Source organism: Malus domestica, chromosome 11 (genome assembly GCF_042453785.1).
Source record: "Malus domestica chromosome 11, GDT2T_hap1".
NCBI classification, from domain to species: Eukaryota; Viridiplantae; Streptophyta; class Magnoliopsida; order Rosales; family Rosaceae; genus Malus; species Malus domestica.
The window spans coordinates 17,855,501-17,873,974 of record NC_091671.1 but is presented as its reverse complement, the minus strand read 5'-3'; the positions used below and the strand labels follow the sequence as shown (position 1 = coordinate 17,873,974).

Sequence of the window (18,474 nt, the reverse complement as noted above, 5' to 3'; positions counted from 1 at the left end):
ACGTTGGAAATTACGCAATCGCTTAGTCAATAATCTCTTTACTTCTTCCTGAATTTGTCTTTGTTAAGGTAGCGGAGCTCTCAACTGCCCCCAGTAGTGACTTGTCAGTCTAGGCTGCTGTTCCATGTGTTTGGCTTGTTTATGTCACGAATGTGGTGCGTGTGGTGCATTCCTAGCAAGCGAGCAAGTTCTTCGCAGGCTACTAGTTGAACTTGAGCAAGATTGAGTGACTGCTTCTCTCCGTTCGTCGTACTGCCTACTTCGATGTGAGGTGGAAGATGCTCTTTACGGGCTTAGCCGCGAATAAACACTTCGCCTGGAAAGTTGCTCAAGTTGACTATCAGAGTGTGACCTCAACCGTGAATTTATGCTTGTCCGTGGGCTTAGTCAAGAACGCACGTTCCTCTACGCGTTAAGATGAGAGTATACGCTATCTTGGGGGCCCAATTGGGAGTGTACACTGCCTGAAATCTCGGTTTGTGGCTGTTCGAGTGGCTGTTTACCGGGACGCTGCTGGAGAGGTTCTTTGTTTGCCCTTGTCCTACTTCAGGATACCTCGTCTGGGGCACGTTGCATCTCAGTGCGCTCCAAGAGCTGGTTCACCAAGGTCGTCTGCTGTGCTAGGGCGCTTGTCAACTCTATGACTTGTCGAAACAAGTGTTGTTCTCCATTTGGGTTGGAATAGCTTGGATGGAATGTGTCACCTTGAACAGTGAAAGTGTGGTAGACTCCGAGCGCGAGATTTGAGTTAGAAAATGTCAAATATGCAGAAAAATGTGATGAAAATGCTCTCGGTTCGATCGTCGGTCTGGAAATTTGGAGTCGGGATGGTTGAACTAATCTTGGATCAATTTGCACTGCTTGGAAGGCCACAGGAGAAAACTAGGCCGCAGGAGCAGGCTGGGCCACAAGAGTGGGCTGCTCGACGGGAGCAGACTGGGACACGGGAGTGGGCTGCTCGGCGTGTGGCGCATATGGGTGCGAACTAGGGCTCGACTTGGCAACGCGTTGGGCTTGGAATGACATGGCTCGGGCCATGGCTTTGGTGTCGTGGGCCTTGGATGGCACGGCTTGGGGTTGCTTAGATGGCATGGCTCGGGCCGTGGTGGTGACACCATAGACCTCGTCGTGGGTGGCCACTGCGGTGGTTCCCGTGGTGGCAACTCATGGTGGTGGTGCCGCTCCACTTATTGTCACATTTAGCCTTGTGGATCGTCGCGGTCCCATCTCTTGAATATTGGAATTTTCACTTGTTGAATTTTTCTAAATTTCCAGCCATTGTACTTGTCTTTTACATTTTATCAAAGAACTTTTGCAAATAAAAAAATTCTAATAATAAAAATGTATGAAAAATCTACAAATAGACAAGAAAATAGAAAAACCTTGGATGCGAGAGTCTTCTATAAGTGTGGGACTTAACTCTCAATGAAAGCACCAATTTGTGGATGAAAATATCTTCCTCCTTGTTCTTGGACAAAATCGCACCTACAAAACAAATAACACCTTAGGTCAAGACCAAGAGGTGGAGAGGCTTTGGCCGAAGAACCTCTGATGCCAAAGTTAGAATTTTGAGGGAAAAGTGTTTGGAGAATTTTGAGTGTTTAGCAAGAGTGAAGACCTAGCTTTTTAGAGAAAATGAGGTAGAATATATAAGGCATGGCTAGCCCCCTTGGGAGAGAAGGTGACCGACCTTTTGTGTGTGTTTTTTGGTGTAATTGGTAGTTTAATTAGCCATTAATAGATTAATTAGGTAAGAAATTCATTAATTATCTAATTAACATAATTTAAAAAGAATGTTTTGGGGGTTACCTTGTGGAGAAGATATGATGAGGGATGGAGGTTATAAATAAATACCTATTTGGGCACTTTTAACTTGATTGAGGGATGATTGTCCATTGCTCGCATGTATGAACTCCGTATATTCGAAACACCTTTTGAAGTAGTTTCCAAAACCTTAAAATATCGATATATATTTCATTTGTATACTTTATACAAACTTTGCTTCAACCTTGAGACCATTTTAGTACCATACTTGCAATACATTCATATGATTATTACTTCATCAAACATGAAGTCCCATTTTAAGTGGGTTATAATCACTTGGGTTTATTACCTAAATAAATGCACACTTCTAGAGTCTCACTCTAACATTTCTTTCTAAAAAGCTATACTCAATCAGTTGTTCTGGTTCTGATCTTGGGCTTTAGTAATACCCCAAAGAGATTTCCGTGATGGTCATTCACTTTTGGATATCACATCACAAGTCCATACATGTGTACCATTGTGATTTTGTGACATATTCTTTATAAGGATAATGAAAGTAGTTTTCTATCATATATATGGAAATGCTTTCACAAATCTTCAACACTTGAGGTTTGTTACCTAATATAACATACTTGATATAGCCTAACTGTATCACGAAGTCCATCTCAATTGACTTCATTTATGTCAAGTCTAATTGTAAGTCTATACTTTGAAAATTGACCATGTCACCTTTTGCCATTTTAAGTAACAATTGTATTCACCAAGTCTATCAAATACACTTCATTTTAAAATTATGTTTCTCAAAAAGTTGACATTACTCCCACTAACCTTGTTGTAACTAAGCATTCATTCAAAACCTTAAGAAAAACTTCACATTTAGATTTTCTTGATTCGGATGCATATCGGTCCCATTAACTTGTCTTTGATTGATCGACAATCTTTAAGATCGATTAGCTTATTGTTGATGACTCAATAGTTTTGGACAATCAACAATTCTAGATAACTTAATTTATACAAACGAACATACACAAAAGGACCCCTTCTTAAACAATCCATTAGCATTGGATTAAATTTGGATTTACATCCAATACTAAATGTGTGACTTGTTTTATCAGGTCCCTTCATTTAAAACATATTTAATCGAACAAACATGGCTAAGGATTCTCCGACAATCAAGTCAATAAAGACTCTTTGCATTCAAGCAGTGGGCTAGAGATGAGAGATGTGTGATATTGAACCCAAGATACAATCTTAATTGGGATGCAATCCGGAGTTGATTACTTGATTACGAGAGGGACAAATAGGTCATCCTCGATGGGGCAGACCCCACCCACTGATCCGAGGATATTAGAATGCCTTGTCTGATATTATGGCCCGGTGGGTGAGGTTCGAAACCTTGATCCGCTCTGAGCCACTCACTTCGGAGATTATTGGCCATTTCGGGCACTCCTAGTGCCACATGGTGGCGGCCCAAAAATCATGATCCCACATGCTAGTCAGAAACTTATTTTTTTGTTTTTTGTTTTTTTATAGTTTACCCCATTGTCATAGTTTCTATTTTATTTACACCCTAAAGGTCCTCAATGATCGCTAGTTTTCTAGCGCTCCTGTTCAAATTTTTCTATCGAGCTAGGGACAAAAGTTAATCTCCGCAATCTTCTTTACATAGGTTTTTTTTTTACTTGGGCGTTCATTGACAATTGAGCATCCAAATTTCGAATTAGGTACCAGAAGATAAAGGAAAATTTTCAGGTATTGAAAGAACTAAAAAGGTTCATACGAGGGTTTTTAACTTCTTATAATTTTTTCCATACCGAAATTTAAAAAAGAAAATAGACAATGTGGAGACTACCACTACACTTAGCAACATTTCTTTTGTTTCAAAATTTGTTTAGACTTCTCCACCAAAGGTTGTTAGAAAATTCTGCAGTGGTTCGTTTGGGGTCAAGTTTTTGGTCTAGTTGTGTCATTGTCGATGCCTAATTATGATGTACGAAAGCCACAGCATCCGCAAGAGGTTAAAGGAGCCAAATCTAATGAGAAGAGGAGGAACGAGACGATGCCAAGTCAGAAATGGATTTAAGGAGAGGATCATCGCACGACAAAAACCCTCAAAAAATGGAGAAATGGAATCAAACAGGAGTAAGGGAGTAAAACAGCACGAAGAAAGAGGCGCAAGGCCTTACGGAAGACGTGCCAACGTCGTGGATCAAAGGGCCGAAGCCTTCTATCATTAAGCTTTACTCGAATATAAACACGGATCAATCAAAACCAGGTCTAGAAAAAGAAGCCTACTATTAGCGTCCATGGCAGAAAGCTTTTGCAAATACTTACATGTGATGTTTTTGACTTGCCAGGATCTTTCCAACGAGAGCAGAAACAGAGCCAGCAACGTCAGGAAAACAAAAATTGGATAGAAACACAGCCAGCAGTACCAGAAAAACAAAAAATACATATAATAACATATGTCGATCGTCCATCCTATTCACTAAAGCTTTTCGTGATTGCTCTGAGTTGGAAGAGTTCTGTGATTCTGCACAAAACTTTTCCTTTCTCTTTCTCAAATGGATTCTTCGGTTTGCAGTACCTTGGAAAGGAACTGCTTGCGACAAAGTGGCTTGCATATGTTGTTGAGATTGATGTTCAGCCTCTGAGTTGTTGGCAGCAACTGGCATCATATGAGCAGCAGGCACGGAAGATTCATCTAGTTTGATTATATCATCGTTCAGTATCTCCGCATAGAAGTCTTCATCATAAGAACCCTGCAATTGTAATTAACAATGATCATGATTCATGAGCTGGACCCCCAATGGACTACCATATAGAAATAGAGTTCAAAACCACCATCAGTTATGCATGGATTCTTGGACCCCGTGATAATTTCTCAAAGAATAATAAGTGTGGTAAAAAACCAGAACGACAAAGTATTGTTCAGAACCCTAAGATGACTGAGCACTTCTTATTATAAAGACATTTGATTAATCACTTATTATACAACGACTGAACTCCTCTTGCAGGTGGTCACTGGTCACCGCCATCCTTTAGATCCCTTCCCATAACCGCTATATAATAATTTCATGTCAGTTCAGGGATTAGAAAACACTAATTTAGCGGCTTTGGTACTGTCATAACTACCGGAAACACAACTCCCTCTCGAACAACCATCTGACACAAAACGAGCCGTTGGTTGTATTTATTAGTATGGGACCATTGGTAAGCTCATTAAATTTATGAATGCACTAAAAAGTTGCACGACCAGATAAAGGAACATGATACTCGCTATATGGTGTTTAATTTATATTTTTTTACCTTTTCTTACTAAATAACTCCGTCTGTGTAAGTTTATCTTACATTGCCGGTCCCAAGCCCGGATAAAGGAGGGGGAGGGCGTCAGGTAGTCGACAGTCGGCATTCCTAGTTTACGTTGAATCCTTATGAAAATGAATCTAGAACGAAATTGCGCTAAAGCTAGGGTGTCACCCTGTTTGGACCCGATTTTACATCATCGGCCCAAGCAATCGAGGCCGTTGAGTAAACATGGTTCTTAATCGTTGGATAAAAAAGTTAAGATAATTTGCTATTGTTAAGAGATAATATGATGGTTTTTAATCGTAATAATTATCTCTTAATAAATTATCTTAATTTTCTTATACAAAATAAATTATACAAATTCTTGGACTCTTCACATGGCCTAGCATGGATCTGCAAGCCGAATATAAGGGTGAATAGAAAATCCAATAAGGTTAGGTGATGGATGTCAGCTTGGTATCTAGTTGGCTGCATGGGGTTTATGGTTGAATGGGCTTGCGTACAAAGCCATGTGGAACAATGGAAAAGATTTTACACGTGGTGGTGACAAGGTGGCAATATAATTTGATCAGAATTGTTGGGATACGTGGTCTCCATGTATGCATGGGTAACTTGCAGATGGGATGAATTTGAATTGCAAATTGGATAGGCATCTGCAACGTGTGGGGGATACGGATTCTTGAGAAAAGTTGATTGTTTTGGGAAGTGAACTGTCTTTCCAATTAATATGTTAAGATAATGATACAAATTGGAGCACGGCATTGACACTTTGACTAAGGCGAAGCGATATTATCAAAGGGTTTTTATCACAATATCCGGATGTAGAAGAGTTAGAGTGGAACTGGGAAAATCTATTTCGGCGACTGGGCATTAAGAACTCTATAAATACAAGGCTTTGAACGCTGAGAAAAGCCCCTCCAACACACACACAAAACTGCCCTGCGCAAACTTTCTCAACACCTTTGAGATTTTTTATTTTCTTTTTTCGCCGACACATCTTCCGTTGGCATCAACAGCACTGTGAAGGCAACCGGTGATATCTTAAGTCGGCATAGATAGCTCTGTCACCGTAGAATCAGCCGATCTTGCAGCATCTTCCGTTGGCATCAACAGCACTACGGCGAGGACGACTGGTTACCTATCCAAGTCTCGGTCGAGAAGGATTTCCGAATCCTTATTGGTCGAGGTCATCTCATCAGCCTTCTCGGCGAAGTGAGGTGTTACCAGGTTACTGTATTCGGCACATTGACAGCCGAATTTGAGATTGAACTTCGCAAATTAGCAGCCTTGTCTTCAGGCTCTAGAACCCAAGAGGCCGAGAATTGTTCCTTCCTCGGCCGCAATCGCAAGACACAGAAGTCAGCAGCGCGCTCAACGCAACATCAACAAAATTACTCCTCGGCCGAGCTCGGTCGACGAGTTGGCACGCCCCGCATTCACCGAAGGACGTAGTTAGCTTAGAAAATACTCGGCCTGCGCGCCACGTAGGCTCTGTAGTTTCTAGGGTCAACACACTCGTAAGTGGCGCGCTGTGTGGCTCGAGCACAGTGATAAGTGAGCAAGGGTCGCTGTATCTCCATCGGCATCCGGATGCAGTGTTAAATGAGCAAGGGGGCCATAGAAACTTCTTTTCGAACGACTCCACTCAAAGTTGTTTGGGAGCATATACTCCTATCAACTTTACACAGGACACACAAAAGAAGTACTTTGATCCTATTAGACGGGGGAGGTTGAAGAAGCTAGGACAGAAGGGTAGAGTTCAAGAGAGTAGAATGCGTTTAGGAACGTGGAATATAGGAACCCTAACGGGAAAATCTATGGAAGTAGTGGAAGTTATGGTGAGGAGAATGATAAATATTATGTGCCTACAAGAAACTAAGTGGGTTGGTCTTAAGGCAAAGGATCTAGAAAACTCAGGGTTTAAACTCTGGTATTCAGGCACAAATAGAACGAGAAACGGTGTTGGGCATCATCGTGGACAAGACCTTGACACAAGATGTTGATGTCAAAAGGGTAGGAGTTAGAATCATGGCAATCAAGATTGTAATAGGACAAGAACTCATCAATGTGATTAGTGCGTACGCACCTCAAGTAGGGTTGGATACGAGTTCGAAGGAGAAATTTTGGGAAGACCTTGGAGACTTGGTGCAAGGAATTGCTCAGACAGGGAAGTTATTTATAGGAGGAGATTTAAATGGACACGTGGGCAAGGAGACAGGCAACTATGGAGGTTTTCATGGTGGCCATGGTTTTGGGAAGAGAAACGAGGATGAGGAAACTATCTTGGATTTTGCAATGGCATATGATCTCTTCTTAGCCAACACCTTCTTTAAGAAGAGAGAAGAACATGTGATCACCTACAAGAGTGGGTCGTTAAAAACACAAATAGATTTTCTTCTAATGAGGAAAGGGGATCGTATAACTTGTAAGAATTGCAAAGTTATACCGGGAGAGAGCTTGGCTAATCAACATCGCTTGTTGGTGATGGATGTACATATCAAAAGAGTGAGAAAAAAGAACAAGACTTGGAAGTGCCCAAGGACTAGATGGTGGAATCTAAAAGGAGAAAAACAAGTCATTTCAAAGAGAAAGTAATCACCCAGTGTGTGTGGGATAGAGAGGGGGAAGCTAGCCAAAGGTGGGATTCCAGGCTAGTTGTATCCGAAAAGTAGCAAAAGAGGTATTAGGAGAGTCCAAGGGCTTTGCTCCACACCAAAAGGAATCTTGGTGATGGAATGAGGAGGTACAAACAAAGGTGAAGGCTAAGAAGGAATGTTGTAAAGCCTTATACAAAGATAGAACCGATGAAAATGGTGAAAAGTATAGAAGAGCGAAGCAAGAGGCGAAGAAAGCTGTGAGAGAAGCTAAGTTAGTGGCTTATGACGATATGTATAAGCGACTAGATACCAAAGAAGGAGAGTTTGATATCTATAAACTAGCTAGAGCAAGGGAAAAGAAGACAATGGACCTAAACCAAGTGAGGTGCATCAAGGATGAGGATGGAAAGGTTCTTGCTACAGAGAACGCAGTCAAAGACAGATGGAGAGGTTATTTTCGTAATCTTTTCAATGAAGGACATGAAATGAGTACTTCTTTAGGGGAGTTGAGTAAATCAGAAGAGTGTAGAAACTACTCCTTTTATCGTCGAATCAGGAAGGAAGAAGTGGTTGTAGCTTTGAAGAAGATGAAGCATAGAAAAGCAGTGGGCCCAGATGATATACCGATCGAAGTGTGGAAAGTCTTGGGAGAGACAGGTATAGCATGGCTCACTGACCTTTTCAATAGGATTTTGAAAACGAAGAAGATGCCAAATGAGTGGCGAAAGAGCATTTTGGTGCCTATCTACAAGAATAAGGGCGACGTACAAAATTGCATGAACTATAGGGGTATTAAGCTAATGAGTCATACAATGAAGCTCTGGGAGAGAGTCATTGAGCATAGATTGAGGCAAGAGATACGGGTTTCGGACAACCAATTCGGGTTCATGCCAGGGCGCTCAACCATGGAGGCAATCTATCTCTTACGAAGATTGATAGAAATATATAGAGAGGGAAAAAAGAATTTACACATGGTCTTTATAGATTTGGAAAAAGCGTATGATAGGGTCCCAAGAGACATTCTCTGGAGGATTTTGGAGAAAAAAGGAGTACGAGTAGCATATATCCAAGCTATAAAGGATATGTATGAAGGAGCAAAGACTGCCGTAAGAACTCATGAAGGACAAACCGAAAGCTTCCCCATAACTATAGGATTACATCAAGGCTCATCCTTAAGTCCTTACCTTTTTGCATTGGTAATGGATGAGTTAACAGGACATATTCAAGATGATATTCCTTGGTGTATGCTTTTCGCAGACGATATAGTGTTGATAGATGAAACTCAAGAAAGGGTAAATAGGAAGCTTAACCTTTGGAGAGAAGTGTTGGAATCTAACGGTCTTTGCCTAAGCCGATCAAAGACAGAATATATGGAGTACAAGTTCAAGGCAAATGGAGGCCAAAATGAGTTAGGGGTGAGGATTGGAGATCAGGAAATACCAAAGAGCGACTGCTTTCGCTACCTAGGATCTATCTTGCAAAAGAACGGAGAATTAGATGGAGATCTCAACCATAGAATACAAGTTGGATAGATGAAGTGGAAGAGTGCATCCGGCGTGTTGTGTGACCGCCGTATGCCACTAAAGCTCAAGGGAAAATTTTATAGGACGGCAATAAGGCCGGCGATGCTGTATGGCACAGAATGTTGGGTGGTGAAGCATCAACACATACACAAAATGGGTGTAGCAGAGATGAGGATGCTTCGTTGGATGTGTGGGCACATGAGAAATGATAAGATTAGGAATGAGGATATCCGAGGTAAAGTAGGAGTAGCCGAAATTGTAGGAAAGCTGAGAGAAAATCGGTTACGGTGGTTTGGACATGTGCAAAGAAGGCCTACTGACGCTCTGGTTAGAAGATGCGACTACGGGATAGAGGTTCAGGGCAGAAGAGGTAGTGGAAGACCTAGGAAAACTTTGGAAGAGACCCTAAGAAAAGACTTAGAGTACTTGGATCTAACGGAAGACATGACACAAGATTGAGCACAATAGCGTTCTAAGATTCATATAGCCGACCCCACTCAGTGACTTGGATTTTTCAAGTCTCCAACCGAGAAGTTTTCCTCAATCGAGAAATTAAGGGAATACTACCTCAACCTACATGCTTCACTCACAAAGCTTCAACATACAAGCTTCAACAAAAGAAAAATTCAAAAACTTAGTGAATAAGGCTTTGGTGTATTTAACACAATACGTTGAAATGAAGCAAAACTTATTTATTAATATCTCCGATAAGTTACAAATATGTACATATAGATGATTCAAAATAAACAAACAAGAGGGGGCATTCACAAAGGTTGCTTAGGAGAAGTCTCAGCAGTCGGTAGAGTCCCAGAAAGAGAAGGCACTGGAGGGTGATCACTTGGAGCCTCAGTACTAGACAGAACCCTAGAAGGAAGAGGCATCGGAGGCTAATCATTTGGAGCTTCATTACGCGGTACAGCCCCAGAAGACGAAGGTAATAAATGCCTTTGGAAGAAACTCACAAACCTCTAATGATAAATTAAAATCTGACCATCAGATTCCTTCACCTGGTCAAGCTTCCTCTTCATGTTTGTAGCATAGTCATGTGCGAGCCTGTGCAACTATTTATTCTCATGCTTGAGCCCTCTAATCTCCTGCTTGAGACTCATCACTTCAGCCGCCAATGATTCAACTTGGAGGGTTCGAGCAAATAGGCGTTGGGCCATATTCGACACAGAACCTGCACACTGAACACTGAGAGCCAGAGAATCCTTAACATCCAACTCATCAGACCGTTTGGAAAAAATTCTGTTATCTTTGGGAGTGAGAATGTTCCTGGCCACCACCGCAGCGGTCATATCATTCTTCATCACGAAATTCCCAACGGTAAGAGGACCAGTAGGGGATAAGAAGGATGGGCACCATATGTTGTCTGGAGAAGGCACGGCTGCTTCTTTACCAAGGTTCAAGTCAAAACGACGGTCGGAAGGGCCAGACATTTTCAAAGGTGTTGAAGAGAGAAGAGGTTAGACAAATCAAGATCATAGAAGTGTAAGAAGGGAGCTTCTACTGGTGGAGATTCAAGTGTGCTTTAGAACTTAATGCCAGCCTCTATAAAAATCTGCACTCGACGGAGCTTCAGAAATCGAAGAGGCACCTGCACAGAAATCGAATAGGCATTTGCTTTCTCAAAAGCTGGGCTGCTCAGAGACCACGAGGGCCGATCTCAGAGATCGAAGAGGCGTTTGCTTTCTCAAAAGTTGGGCTGCTCAAAGACCACGAGGGCCGATCTCAAAAATCGAAGAGGAGCTTGCTTTCTCAAAAGCTGAGCTGTTCAGAGACCACGAGAGCCGATCTCAAAATTCAAAGAGGCACCTGCTTTTTCAGCCTTGTCAGCACCTATCACATGTACACTCAGCTTTGCGGAAATTACGGACAATCTGTCGAAGATTTCTGGTGAAGTAGAAAGCACGTGAATCTTACTGTTCAGTCATCCACTTTCCACACGTAACATCAGCTCATGGGTACCACAGATAACTTTGCCAAAGATCTCTGACAAGGTTTAGACACGTGAAGCTTGCAGCTCCCACTACATCGCTATGACCAAGAAGGGTAAAAGAATAGCAAAGAAACAACACTAACGAAGTTTAGACACATAAATTTTGAAGGTTTAGCTACCACATTATTAACTACAAGGGTAAAGAAACAGCACCACTGCTGGATAATTGGAAAGTCCCTGTGTGTCAACCTCTGTGCTCCGTGGCAAGGTAGACTAGCAAAAATGCCCAACCTTTACTCACATTCGAGAAAACACTTCCAACAAGATTGCTTGCTCCAAAATCGAAGAGGCACCGCCCTCCGAATCTCGAGAGCCAGACTCCCCACAAAATTACTTTATCAAAAATCGAAGAGACATTGCTCTCCAAATTTCAAGAGCCATACTCCCAGCAGGATTGCTTTCTCAAAAATCGAAGAGGCACCGTTCTCCGAATCTCGAGAGCCAGATCCCCGACAAGATCGCTTGTTCAAAAAACCGAAGAGGCATCGCTTTCTCAACTTCAAGAGCTAGATCTCCTTAGATAAAGCTTGTCTGTAATCTTCACACGCAACATCAGCTTTCCAGATACCACAGACCACTTTTTCAAAGTGCTCTGACAGAGTTAAAACACGTGAAGCTGGCAGCTCTCACTACAATGCTATGACCAAGAAGGGTAAAGGAATAACATTACTACTTGTTGTTAGGGAGACTCCTATATATGTCGACCTCCATCCTCAACGGATAGGCAGACCAGCAAAAATGCTCAACCATTCCTCATATCTGAGAGGCCACTCCCAACGAAGCCTCTCGAAATACTCAGCTTTCTTTGCCCCCGATAATACCTCTACAAACAAGCTACACCAGAGCAAGAATATCTCATATCATCAGGGTCAAAAGCAAGAGTATCCCATATCATGCTTTTTCCCTGTCTTTTCTTTTGGCCTTGTTCTTACCTGCAAGATAAGGAGAAAGAGAGCAATCAGTCAGCACTTGGAATCAAGCTTCCAATCACGAACTGACTGCCTGGAACCCCTTACTTGATTACTTACCTGGCATTGCTCTCAAGTATTCATCTTCAACATCTTATGCTTCCAGAGAAGATACCACATCTGCCTGAGGAACAAATAGGGCAAGTGAGAAGGATACAAGGAAGCATGTGGAGACAAGCGTAACAGAACACGTGCCGATACTTCCACTACTTTGTCAACAGCAAAAGTATCTCATATCAGCAGGGTTGAACGTACTCTAGATTTGATGGACTTGTTTTGACCCTCAAATTCTTCAATCGGCCTTATACTCTGGAGGTAACCAGAAAACCCTCCAGCCCAGTTCAAGAATAAGCCTGTGGAAAGTTACTTCTTCAAAAGCAAAAGTATCTCATATCATGTCTTCTCATTTTCTTCTCTTTATCCTTCATGCTGCCTGCAAGATAAGAAGAATGAGAACAATCAGCCGGAACTTGAAATCAAACTTTTGATCTGGGACTGATTGCTTGGAGCTCTGATTGCTTACCTTGTCTGTCACCTCTTTCAGCAGATCCCCTAGCTCGACGACTTGGGGGACTCCTATTACATGATTTGTATTGCGCTTGACCAAGCCTGAAACTACAAGTAAGCTTCAAGTGAAATTGATACATTACCTTGTGTATCTCCACCAGTTAAAGATACCACCCTTGGACGGAGGAAGAGTACTTCCAGAGAAGATGCCACATCTACCTATGAGACAGATAAGGCAAGTGAAGACGATACCACATTTCGGTACTTAGAAGTTTCGTGATTACTCAGCGGCTTGGATCTTGCAAGTCCCCAACCGAGGAGCTTCCCCTCCAACCAGGAGGCCAATCACAGAGCAACACGTGTCGACATCAAAAGCCAATCACAGCGTGACACGTGTCAACATCAGAAGCCAATCACAACACGACATGTGTCAATGTCAGAACAAGGCTAGAAACTCTCTTCTATAAAAGGAGATCATTCTCCCAAAATATTTCCTAATGCCATTTGTACTAAATCATTCACTTGTACCCACTAAAGGAGAGCTTGAACCTATGTACTTGTGTAAACCCTTCACAATTAATGAGAACTCCTCTACTCCGTGGACGTAGCCAATCTGGGTGAACCACGTACATCTTGTGTTTGCTCTCCTATCTCTATCCTTTTACATACCTATCCACACTAATGACCAGAGCAATCTAGTGAAGGTCACAAACTTAATACTTTTTGTTGTACCAAAGTCCTCACTGATTTTGTGCATCAACAATCCTTAAGTCCTTACCTTTTTGCATTGGTAATGGATGAATTAACAGGACAAATTCAAGATGTTATTCCTTGGTGTATGCTTTTCGCAGACGATATAGGGTTGATAGATGAAACTCAGGAAGGGGTAAATGCGAAGCTTAACCTTTGGAGAGAAGTGTTGGAATCTAAAAGTCTTCGCCTAAGCCGATCGAAGATAGAATATATGAAATACAAGCGGGATGGATGAAGTGGAATAGTGCATCCGGCATGTTGTGTGACCGTCGTATGCCACTGAAGCTCAAGGAAAATTTTTATAGGACGGCAATAAGATCAGCGATGTTGTATGGCATAGAATGTTGGGCGGTGAAGCATCAACACGTACACAAAATGGGTGTAGCGAAGATGAGGATGCTTCGTTGGAGGTGTGGGCTCACGAGAAAGGATAAGATTAGGAATGAATGGGTTGGACATGTGCAAAGAAGGCCTACTGACGCTCCAGTTCGAAGGTGTGACTACGGGACAGAGGTTCAGGGCCGAAAGGGTAGAGGAAGACCTAGGAAAACTTTGTAAGAAACCCTAAGAAAAGACTTAGAGTACTTGGATCTAACGGAGGACATGACACAAAACCGAGCGCAATGGCGTTCTAGGATTCACATAGCCAACCCCACTTAGTGGGAAAAGGCTTTGTTGTTGTTGTTGTTGTACCTTTTCTTACTAAATGATACTCTCCCACGCTTGTAAACTTGCAGGTGGTGCTGCTGAGTTAATCTCAACTACGATGACAGAAAAATTAATAAAAAGAAAGAAGGATAAGATTAAACAAACCCACCTTCTGGTGGCCATTAGAGTCTGTCTGCATAGCATCTGTTACCGGTTTTGGGTAGGAGTCGGATGCAGAATCAATTTGCTCAATAGAATGAGAATCATGACTGCTAGTAGACTTCTTCGAATTGCATTCAACTGCCTTATCCCCTTGGTCATTACCAATTTCAGAGACGGCACTTCCATCATTTTGCATAGTTGATAAAGGAGTTCGACTTGAAGAACCTCCGTTTGTGGTGTCATTCAAACGAAACTCACTGTTCTTCCGGAGGCGGCAAACAACCATAGAATCCTGCAGATAGAAGCAGGCAGAACATGGAAGCAAAATATAAATCATCATGTGCGTACATATGCAGCAAGTAAATAATGGAAGATGTAATCAGAAATTATTTTCAATATAACTAAAATATGCAGCAAGTAAATAATCTTGAACCAATTCCAGATGACCAAGCAGGTCGGGTCTGTGGCTAAATATTCACTTCCAATAACATTCACTTTAAAATAACAAACTAGACGGGATATGAAGCTTCTAATAAGGTATTACTAAGGAGACAGCAATTATATGGGAAGACAGAGTGAGGAAACGGCAATTAATTTAATCTTCCATTTCCCAGAAGAATATACATATGGTGATAGTTAAAACCAAATAACTAACAAAATATTTTGAACTAATAATGACAAAAGTCACCTGGGGTTTATCATTTATGCAGTACTCGTGCATAATCCATTCTGTCCTTTCCCCTTTTGGTGCACGACCTATGTGGAACACAAGTGTCCTCTTTGTACCAATAACGTTAGAACTTGACTTTATGTTACGTTCCTTTCCTGTGGCTTTCCAATAACCGAATTCTGTTGCTCTTCTACTTTGTGATCCATTTGGGTACTTTCTTCCTCGTGGAGAAAAGAAGAACCACTCATTTTCCGATTGAATGACAGATTTAGCTAGTAACACATAAACAATGTCAAACCCAGCAAAAAACTATTTGTTTGCAAAGAGAATTTAAACAGTTAGGCTCGTGAAATCACCACACATAAAGCAAACAAATATTATAGGTAGTGCTAATCAGACACCATATTACGCAAATAAACACCAGAGAGAACCAACATAGCTCAACCAACATAGCTCTCCATGATTAAATTTCTGGAAGCAAAATGAATTCAAGTTATTTCAGCCTTTCAAGTAATGGGTGCTATTTCTCAGATACACTGTAGGAGGCCATTGTTGAGTAGGGTGCAAATCTATAGTGTAATGAGAGAAAAATGGGTGCAGGAATTCCAATAATATTCTTGTGCAGAGAACGGCACAGGATCCCAAGAAATAGTTTCTTTTAACCAAGTAATTCCAACCTTCTGTAACGATAAAAGAACTATTGTCTCAAACAGGGATTCAAAACTAAAATGTTTATAAATCCTCATTCCATACAATTCCTGATTAACGCCAATTGACTCCAAACCATACAAATACATTAATCTATCAATTTGACCTCTTTTTGGTCTGCTTGTCAGTTAAATAAAGTCATCATCTTTGTTGGCTTTTAACTAGGCTAAAGCCTATACTTCAATATTCCATCTCCAATCCAAAGAAATTGCAACAAAGTTATTTCCAGTATTTGTCCCTTTCATTTACAAAATTTATTAGATAAGAGGCCAAAACATATGTATAAGTTCAACACGTTCCATTAAGTTCAACACAACCTGCATGTGGAGAGACATACAGATGTAAACATATACTTGCAGTCCCACTCTACTTTGTACCTTGAAAATTAAAAATAGGTGGGGAATGGGAATTAGAGACCAAGGGGAACGGTGACTGCATGCATGTTTGGGTTTACTCATCATAGGAATGTGACTAGTTTACCACAAGAAACTATTGCACGCTATCTCAAACACCAATACTCTTTTTCTGTCACATAAAAATGAACCTATATACTGAATCCCCTCCATTCATACTAAAAGGAAGTCAGGAGTATTGAAATAAGTTTCGCTTTCTCATTGTTTAAGAACTATTTACAAATTATTCAAAGCTATCAGTTTCACATGAATAACATCCTATCAACTAACAGAGAATTGAGAAACCGTAGTCATGTAATCTCATGGTTCCAAGGTTCAGACCTAATCTGTATTGAAGTGAGCTCCATGCAGTTCCAAGGGTTAAAGCCCGGCTTAAAATGAAAAGAGGCCTGTAGAAACTGAGATGGATAAAATTGCTACAACTTAAATCTGTTTACTTTTGGTTATATTTAGAAATGACATATTTTTTTTATCCCCCTTACGAAAACATGTTGATTTTTAGGTCAGAAAGTTGAATATATTTAAGGCGGATAGTTTGTTGAATTTTAGTGCTCTGATACGTGATATCACCATTATTGAAAATTGTTGAAGTTAGCAGATTTTTAGAGCTGAAGAGATTTCTTTTGACATTTGTTGCTGATATCACATCCACTAAGATTTTGTTGTTTCGGGGATGAAGGTTTAGAATAAGTCACTGAGTCAATTTCGACACGTTGAAATTTAAGCTTCTATCCATCTTTAAGGTTGATCATTTCTCTCCTCCGTCCCCGAGAGAAATCATCATTTCTCTTGGGGGACGGATGAGAGAAATGACCATTTAGCAGGGTTCTTGGTCACTCTGTAAACAATCCTCCTATCTATATGCAAGAAGTACAAACCAACATGAAATCTTAGAGAAATCAAAACGACATCTCTTTCATATTTTACGTGACAAAAACATTGACTAAAAACTCGAAAACACCATAAAACATTGACTCCAATTCAACGCTGTCACTGTCAGCACACAAACACAAAACACCATAAAACAAATTTCATCCTTCATATCAGTACACAAACAATACCCAATTCCTAAAAACTCGAAGAAAAATAAAATCAAAACTTTCAGAAAATAAAATGAAGAACAAAAAAAATGAGTTAAACCCAACAAACCTGGCAAGTCCCAGGGCTCGAAATTGCAGATATCAACCTCGGAGATGACCTCCACGCTCTTCCCGGGCACCGGTCCCTCCAACTTGTTCTTCAGGTAGTAGGAAATCAATTCCTCGTCGGTCGGTGAAAACCTAAACCCCGGAAACATGGAAGAGGCAGCTATAGAAAGCTGAGCCTCCTTCGAAACCGCACCCATCTCTTCTTTCTTTGTCTCTGTCTCTCTGCTGTTTCTTTTCTTAGCGAGAAAAAGCAAGAGAGACATGAAAGTTAAAAGGGCTTTAACAGAGAGTTGGGTTTGGGTTTGGGTTTGGGTTTTGTGCTTTGCTTTTTCTTGGCGTCTTTGTCTTACTATTGCGTGTCCAGGTTGGTCTGTTTGAGAGAGAGCCGCGAGATTTTTCAATGTTTTCGAAACACCAATGCTACATAGCATGTTAGGATACAACTAAAAACTAATATTTTTCTCTATATATATGGTGACATTTAGTGTGCTGTCCGTGTTCGGAACAATGAAAAATTTCTTGAAAGAGACACAGAGAGACAACAGCGAGGGTGGGTGGAGGGAAGGGCACGTAACAGGGACGGAAATAATGAACGTGATGGTCACGTGGGTGTAACCTATAAAAACATGCCCTCTGTGATGACTCACTCACTCTCTGCCTAGCTTTGCCAATTTGCTACCAATACCATGGCTCTGAGGCGCTGACGATGTTCAACAGGAAAATGCCTGCTCAAGTTGGTGGGATAGAGGTCCTTCAGGTCCTGCACTCTCAAATCGTAACATATCTCAATCCTTGTGACATTTCAAGATTCGAAAGGGTGTGTTATTACAAACCGTCATTTCAAAGAGTCATCATACACTCTTTTTATGTGCAAAATTTTTCTATAAATAAGGGAGGTTCGAAAGGGTGTTAATCAAATGACAAAAACATTATAAAACATATTGTCTCGCTAACAGTTATTTACCTAAATAGTGAAGTCTATGTAAGATTATGAGTATGAAACATATACAAGAACTGGTTATAGTGTTTGAGATTGATATGGAAAAAATCTTGGTTAAAACTGTTTAGGTTGTCCTTATTGTTTTAGGATAGCAGAGTTGAGAGAAGTTCCAATCGGTTTTGGAAAAGATCTTATTGTTGGAACTTCATGAGGTCCCGTAATTCTTTATGGTTTGTATGAGCTTAGATCTCAATCCAATTCTGATAGGGAATGGACATAAGTAATTCTTTATGGTTTGTATGAGCTTAGATCTCAATCCAATTATGATAAGGAATGGACAGAGGAGCACTATATATTTATGGTTC

General features: G+C 41.0%; 1 protein-coding gene across 1 annotated transcript; it reads right to left on the bottom strand.

The window, feature by feature from the left end:
- Positions 1–4,042: 4,042 nt before the first annotated feature.
- On the bottom strand, positions 4,043–17,499 carry LOC103436166 (NAC domain-containing protein 40-like). The gene is made up of 4 exons (XM_029088671.2): positions 17,171–17,499; positions 14,919–15,172; positions 14,238–14,522; positions 4,043–4,526 (listed from the first exon to the last, which is right to left on the bottom strand). The coding sequence occupies exons 1-4, from the start codon at positions 17,430–17,432 to the stop codon at positions 4,095–4,097; spliced, it is 1,233 nt and encodes a 410-aa protein (XP_028944504.1). The 5' UTR covers positions 17,433–17,499; the 3' UTR covers positions 4,043–4,094.
- Positions 17,500–18,474: the final 975 nt, after the last annotated feature.